Genomic DNA, 7,835 nt, shown 5'->3' with positions numbered 1-7,835 from the left:
GCGGGGGCCGGGACGGCGGTGGGTGTGGGGAGCCCCGGGTCCTGCTCGCGGTGACCCCCGGCCGGCCCTCCCCCCGCAGGCGGCAGCCTCGGGTCTCCCGGAACGATGGTGAAGTTGGGGAACAATTTCGCGGAGAAGGGGACCAAGCAGCCGCTGCTGGAGGATGGCTTCGACACCATTCCCCTGATGACGCCCCTCGATGTCAATCAGCTGCAGTTCCCGCCTCCGGATAAGGTACGGGCCCCTCCGGCACCCCCGAACCCCCGCGCTGCCGCGGGCGCACCCCCAAACCTCGGGCGGCGGCCGCAACAAAAGAAACGCGCCGCGTGCGCTGGGGACGCGGAGGGGGGCGGGCTCGGCCGGCAGAAGGGAGCCCGCTGAGGACAGTGTACCCGCGCGGGATCCTGGGTCGGCGGGTGGCGGGGGTCCCTGCCTTAGGTGACAGTTTCGTCCTGACAATGGCTTGATATTCGGGGAAGTCTCGTCCGAGAAAGGTTCCTGGCCCCCGCTGCCCTGCTCCTGTCTCCGCCCATGGTACCAGGGGTCTCGGGGTCTGGGGTGAGCCCAGGGGCGCGGCTGCCCGGGTGCCTTCCCAGTGGGTGCAGTTTCAACCACTGAGGCAGGGAAGCCCCTCGTGGGCCAGCAGGCTTCATCCCCTCCTTGTCCTTTCTGCCTGGCCCTGCTGGACTGGCACGAGCTGCTGGAGGGTGTGTGCTGCCACACAGAGCCTCTTTCCTCTTTGTTTCCTCCCGTGAAATCTCCAAAGTGCTGCCAGTGCTCACCCAGTGCTGCCGAATTTAAAGAATCTCCTCTTTTCTTGAACACAGCATCCGAGAAAGTAGTTTCTATCCATTAAGGATACTATTTTCAAGAGTTAACACTTAAAAAGGTTAATACAATCTTTAAAAGTCTCGACCATTGTAGGGGAAAACTCAAATTTAAAATCATAAACACAGGATCCACCCTGACCATCTTGCTGCTTCTTGAAACCCACCTGGCCTCGAATAAGATCACGCTATTATTCCCCAAAGTACGTTGACATTTCGCGTCTCAGTCAGTCCCCGCTGAGGAGGCTCTGACTCAGGGCTTCGCGTCCCCTCTGGAGCGCTGGTGATTGCTGACCACCGGGCAGGGTGGAGTGGGGAAGGGACGTCCCTGTGATGGGATCTTCTCTCGTGAGGCTTCCTTTATTCCCACGGCTCAGCTCCCCAGGTGGTTCTGACCCTCCCAACTCCATTGTCTATGTTTTGGGTGAGAGGAGGCAGGGTCAGGGAAGGGGCTAGCGGCAGGTGTTTCCGTTTGAAAAAGGGGCACACCTGTGTACCCCAGGCCATGGCAGGGCCACTGCAGGCGCTGGTGGACTAGGCTGGGCTTTGCAGAAGGGGCCGGCTGCCTGCAGCCTCAGCTTCTGCTCCACGCTCCCTGACTAGGCGTCAGACTTGTCCAGTTAGCACAGCCTGGTCCCCCAGCTGCTCAGCTGAGGAGCAGTCGTGGCCCGTGCCAGGAACTCCATGTCCCGAGGCAGCACCTCTATCAGGTGATTCTTTCTGCTTGACCTGAGCCTACTCAATGCCCTCAGTCTGTTCCATTCCAGAACTGCCTGGCATGGTTGGCTTGTACAGGGAGGAGGATTTCAGGCAGGTATGAAATCCTGGCCAAACAATCCGGTCTCCCAGGAGTAGCCTAGGCAGCTCTGAAAGGTAGTGAGTCTCCTGTCCGTGGAAGTGTTCAAACAAAGGGGGGCTCCAGACAAGGGAATTCCAGCAGGGACCCATGGGAAGGTCTCTGAGGTCACAGACCAGGAAACTGAGTCTGAGAGTTTACAGGATGTGCCCAAGGTCACTCAGCTGAACGTTATAGTCCTCCAGGATGCAGAAGATTCTGGCAGTGCCTCTTGCTTTGCCCTGCTTGGAGCCAGACAACTCTCACATAAGATGCCCCTTAACACAAACAAGAACAAAGTGCTGCTCACAGTCAGGGTTCAGGGGGGCGATGCCACCTGCCGCAGGTGATGGGGATTCTGGAGGGGCCGTAATACAGTTGGGTCGTGAATGGAATCTGTTCCAAGAACGTGTACTGAGTACCGAGGTGCTAGAGGTATACCAGTGACACAGTCACAGAGCTGGCAGCAGCATCAGGGACAGCCCAGCTGGCACTCGCTGGATGCTCATTCTGCACCAGGCACTCTACGCTGCTTCACAGGCGTGAATCCCTTCAGTGTGCTGACCACACCGTGTGGTAACTCCCATTGCTGCCCCCTTTTTACAGATGTGGAAATGGAGGCACAGAGTTTAAGGGGCTTCCCAAGGTCATCTAGCCTGTCAGTGGCAGGTGCGGGTTGAATGCAGCCGACAGCAGTGACAGAGCCTTCACTTTGGGCTGGGCTGCTGCACATCTCCTCACCCTTACAGCAGCCCAGTGACATAAGCCTTGCTCCCACTTCACAGGTGACCGAAGTGGCTCCAGGTGGCCAAGTGTGTGTTCAAGGTCACATGGCCAGTCGGGTACAGTTGGGATTAGAGGATGGCAGGGTGACACCCAGGTGCTGCCTCAAGGGGTGTGCACCCAGGCCGACTCATGCTAGGCACGCCCTCCTCTCCACCGTGGGAGAGCTGCGTGCCAGGGAATGAAGGGGACAGAGTGCCAGGAGTGTGGTTACAAGGTCTATGGCTCTTGTGATCTTTTTCAGTGACACCCCCATTCCTTCTCCGGAGGTCACAGCTGGACTGAGAGGCTCTCTGGCCATCTGCTCAGGGCCGATCATCCTGAGTTGCTGGACTCCCCTTATTCTGGTCTCAGTGTCATGCAGAGTGGGTGTCTCCCCAGGAAAGGGCATCTTCACTCAGGGAGGAGGAGCATGCAGTGGCTGGTTCTCTCCAGTCCGACAGTCACTCCCTGGCACCTGCTCTACAGTGGGGTTTGGGGATTAGAGACGTGTATGCCCTCGACACTGCTCTTGAACACTCCCTCATCCCTGGGGACAGAGAAGTAAACAGTCCTTGGCAACAGGGTGTGATGCAGGCGGTGCTGGTGAGGCCAGGGCTGTGAGCAGCCCAGAGAGGGAGCGGGAAAGGGTTTGTGCAGGGCAGGTCGCTTTCCAGGTTGGGAAAACATTTCCCGTGCAATAGAGGGTGGAGGGGGAGTGACAGCAGGGAGACCGTTTGGGGACTGTTGCAGGGACAGGGGCGGCCAGTGGGGTGGAGACAGAGGCTGACCCCAGATTGTTTCCTTAGGGGGTGGTGCCTGCTCCTTCAGCCTTGTCCTGGAGGGACTGGACAGTGCACTCAGATCTTCTCCTTTGTGCCCACCGTGGCATGTTAAGACCAGTGGAAAAGCACATGTGTTGTCCTCCCACCTCCCTGGGCCAAGGCTATGGCTCTGGCGGGTGGAGGGGCACTGGGTTAGGAGTCAGAAGTCACGCCGCCTCCCCGCCCTGCCACCTATGAGCCACATGACCTTGGCCACTGAGCTTAACTTCTCTGCCCCTGGGTTATAATATGTCCCTCCTGGGGCTGCTATCAGGATTATTAATGGCTAATTTCTCTGAAAGTCCTAGCACAGAGATTTCCAGTGAGTGGTGGCTGCTCTCACTCCTTTTGTGAATGACTTCATGGTGAAATGGTCACTTTGAACGTGCAAGCTCCCAGGCTCACCCTCTTGGGCAGATAGGTCTGGCACCTCTGGCTGGACCACTGACCCTTTGCTTCTTTGTTCTCTGGGTCAGGTGGTTGTGAAAACTAAGACTGAATATGAACCTGATCGCAAGAAAGGAAAAGCACGTCCTCCCAAGATAGCTGAGTTCACCGTCAGCATCACCGAAGGTGTCACCGAGAGGTTTAAGGTGAGTGGCCATGGCGGGGTGAGATGCTGCTTTTGACCCCAGGAGGGGTCTGCCAAGCTGCAGAGATGAACCACAGAGGGACAGGAATAGGATGTGACACTGTATCTGGGCTGATTCCAGGTGCACAAACCTGAGGGCTTCCAGCTGCCCACCAACGTGTTAACCTTGTGGTTTTTAAAAAAGTCTTTTTTTCTTCATCTTCCAAAATGATTATACGTTACTTATTTTTACAACAGGGAAAACCCACCCATAAACTTTCTTATAGACAAAGGTTATAAACATGAAAAATCACTTACCAAACATTAAAATGTCTCCCTAACAGTTCCAGGAAGGAAGCAGACAGTAACAAAAGGTTAGTGCACAGCACTCACTACGTGCCCCGCAGCGTTCGGAGCCCTTTTACCTATGTGAGCTCTGCTAAGCAACCTGCCACGGGAGGTTGGTACCATCGGTACCACCCATTTTGCAGATGGGGAGGTAGAGGCCCAGAGTGGTCACAGCTCTACGCAGCAGAGCCAGGATCCAGAGGGGTCTGGCTCTAGAGCCCTCCAGAGTTCCACCTCTATCCTTGGCCACCTCCTGACATGACAGAGGGACAGCTGCTGAAAGGGGCAGGTTCCAACAGGCCTCGGTGGGAGGAGCCTTCCCCAGACAATGTGGGCAGTCTCTGAGGTGGCATTGGTTGAGAAAGAAGTTGGGATAATGATCTTCTGGAAACTTATTCCTTGGGGAACACAAGAGAAGGAAAAATGGTGGCCCTACCCCGATTCAAAGGCGTGAGATGGGAGACATCGTTGGGTCCCCAGGCCTTGAAGGGTGGCTCCTTGGCCACCCCCCACTTGGATGTGCGAGCAGTTTACTTCTGCTGGGTGCACAGGCGCCCACACAGCCCACACCTGCAGTTCCAGAGCACCTTTGCAGATCGGATCCTGTTTGATGTCTACGACAACCTTGTGAATTACAGAAGGAGGGCCGTGGTGAGGGCAGGGGAGTAATGTGACTTTAAATCTCTCTTTCTTCCTATGGCTCCACACGGCCACTTAGGGCCTTCCTGGTCCAGTGGGTGCCGTGAGCATTGCTGTCTTCTGCATCTGTGAGGGGTTCACTTGTGTTCGCCCTTCTAATCCACCCAGCAGCCCCCTGCCTATTCCTACTAACACTAGGTGCTGTTCCTATAACCCATTTTGCAGGTGGGCAGTTGAGACGCAAGGGAGGTCTGCATCTGTGGTCTCTGCTGGTATGTAAGGACATTGTAGGTGCTCAGATGCTCTTTTGGTGGCTTCTGGCTTGGCAATGCATACATGTTTGACGTTCATTCTGGGACCAGGATGGATTGACTTGAGGTCAACACCTCTCTTCCGCTACATCTGGTGGGGTTAGCATGTGCTGCCACTTGCCTGTCCTGGCTCTTCCGCACCATGGGACCAGCTGCTGCTCTCTGGTTAAGGCAGGAGTGACCTGGATTTCAAGGTCATGATGTCCCTTGTTCCGCTGGCTGCGCGCCATCTGGGTGTCTGAAGGAGTCTCGGTTTCTCATGCTTCATTTGACCTCTGCCTCCCGCAGCCCTGGCATTTTGGGTCACCACAGAGTGGGGAGCAGTGTGGCACCTGGACGTCTGTTCCTTCATCTGTGAGTGTCTGTCCTATGCCAGGCTCTGTCCCCTACCTCTGGTGTCCTTTGTGCTTTTCCCACACGAGCACCTGAAGTAGGTCCCCAGGTCTCTTGCCTAAGGCATGGGTGACGCACATTTGCCACCAGGGTGCTCTGTAGTGCGGCTGGGACTCTGTGGTTCCCTGGCTGCTGTTGCCCAGAACCTGAGGGCTCAGAGCAGCACAGATGACCTCAGATGATTTGTGCCTGTCCAGGTGGAGTGGCTGCTAGGGCAGGAGTCCTGCCTTACCTCTCTGCTGCCACTTCTTATGGCTGTTTAGGAAGGTGATGTATGCAGTAGGCGCCCATTTCCTTAGTCTTACACACAGACTTGCTGGTGTCTTACTATGCTTAGCTTTTGTGGCCTCCTTTATGATTCACAATCACCCTGCAGGGGGTATCATTAGCCCCTTTTGCGAATGAGGCTGTTGAGTCCCAGGTGGTCCCAGGGCAGCGAGGGTTCTCCCAGTGACTCTCTGGTCCCAAAGCCAGTGCCTTTCCAACACACCTCCTGCTACCTGCACCTCTGTAGGGGTCTCCACCAGCCCCAGCCAGAGGCCACTGCTTCCAGCCCCCAGCTCCTTCCATCTCCTTGCAATGCCAGCTCAGATAGCTCCTCTGCCAGGAAGCCTCCTGAGTGCTTCTCAGTGGGGATTAGCCTCGCCCTCCTGTGTTTCCACGGCCCTTTGTAACGAGGCAGTAACAGCAGTCAGCAGTCACTGGCTCTCCCAGGAGCTGGTTCAGGCTTGTTATGCTCATTAACTCATTTAATTTTCATAAACACCTCATGAGATTGGCGCCATTATCATCTCCATTTAACAATCAAGGGGAAACCAAGGCAGAGAGCTTGAACCCAGGCAACCTGCTCTTGGCTGTGGCATTAGAGGTCATCTGGTATCTCCTGGAGAAGAGGTTCACAAGGGGAGCCCTCAGCCCCAGGCAGCTCTTCTGCTGCTGGATTGTTCCACTTCTACCAATCCTTCTCCTTTGCTGATTTAAACCTTTCCCAGAATTGCCACCCTGTGACCCTCGATCCTTTCCCCATCTTGGCAGTCTGGGGATATGTGGCAGGCCCAGCTACCCCAAGTCTTCCCCCACATAAACATTCTTTTCTCTGCTCTTCCTCATACGTCACAGTTTCCAGGCCCCTCGCCCCCCAGCTGCCTTGCTCTGAGGGGCTGGGCTGGCCCACGCTTCTCTTGGGTTTGAGGCCTGTAACCAGCTGTCCTGGCGAGGTCCCTGGGGTGGCCTTTTGAAGCAAAGGCTTCTTGACTTGAGTTGGTCACCTGGGGAAGGGAACTGAGCCATAGCCACCCCCTGGGATAAGAGCGTCAGCCAAATATGAAGGTGCAGGGACTCTTTGTGCAAACAACTTACTCACAGCTGCTCTGTGCCAGCCATGATAAGAGCTCCCGATGCCGTCTCCGCTCCAGTGCTTAATGCATGCTCAGTAGCAGCTTGATAAGTAAATGGATGATGAATTGTGCTGCTGGCCTCCTGTGAACGGGGGGCTTGGCCAGATTTCCAGTTCTGCCCATGGGTCCCCTGCTTGCTGAGTTAGTTCAGTGGCAGCTCACGTAATGGATCGGGCTGTGTGTGGATGTAAGCCCTACCGGTGACACTCACCAGGTCTGGCAGGTGACCTGCCCAAGGCCACACGCAAGTGGCAGAGGCAGGGCAGGAGCCAGGGCAGCCCAGCACACTCAGGCTGGCCAGGATACCCACAGGCCGGACGTTTGCAGTTCAATGACCTGCATTCTGAGGGCACCTCTTGACTTTGCCTATTCTGAGGCCCTTCTGAACCTGGAAGGGGATTTACCTAGCCCCCTGCCTACCTGCTGTGGGGTGTGTGCATGAGAGGCAGCCTCCAAAGAGCTGTTGCCTTAAGTGTGTCTGGGGCCACCCGCATTAGAATCACCTGAAGTTCAATTTTAACACAGGGACCCTGGACCCTGGGGATGTGCATTTTAACAAGCTCTCAGGTGATTCTAACACATATTGAATCTTCAAACCTTTCTGGATGGGGATGCATTTTAGCACAAGTGCAGGGCAGGACCAGGAGGGCTGGGGCCTTTTAAAAATGCCAAGAGTGCCCAATCTTCCGGAATGTTCTCCTGGCCTTTTATTGCCCAGTTATATTCCTGGTAGCCCTGAATGTGTGCACACAATGAGACATGCTGCTGTTATGTGAAGCTTTGGCTGGTCGAGGGTTGGGGGGCCTCCCTTTCTGGGAACTGGGGAGCGTGTGGGAACAGGCTTGATTGAGATAAATGTGCCGTGGAAGGTCAGAAGAGAGGACCTGCCTTCCCTGGACCGTGTGCGTCCCTCCTAGCAGGGGTCAGC

The 7,835-nt window shown here is 55.8% G+C and overlaps 1 protein-coding gene across 1 annotated transcript in view; it reads left to right on the top strand.

Moving 5' to 3' along the window:
- The first annotated feature begins 79 nt into the window (after positions 1 to 79).
- The window catches only part of LOC103585836 (neuron-specific protein family member 1), a 27,176-nt gene continuing 19,420 nt past the window's right edge, over positions 80 to 7,835 (top strand). Inside the window, exons 1-2 of the mRNA XM_008566925.1 lie at positions 80 to 234; positions 3,725 to 3,841. Of these exons, the coding sequence (XP_008565147.1) occupies positions 106 to 234; positions 3,725 to 3,841 (246 nt within the window). The 5' untranslated portion in view covers positions 80 to 105. The remainder of the gene's footprint in view (positions 235 to 3,724; positions 3,842 to 7,835) is intronic.

The sequence above is a fragment of the Galeopterus variegatus genome, unplaced genomic scaffold (genome assembly GCF_000696425.1).
Source record: "Galeopterus variegatus unplaced genomic scaffold, G_variegatus-3.0.2 Scaffold278, whole genome shotgun sequence".
NCBI lineage: Eukaryota > Metazoa > Chordata > Mammalia > Dermoptera > Cynocephalidae > Galeopterus > Galeopterus variegatus.
This window is presented reverse-complemented; position numbering and strand designations above follow the sequence as displayed.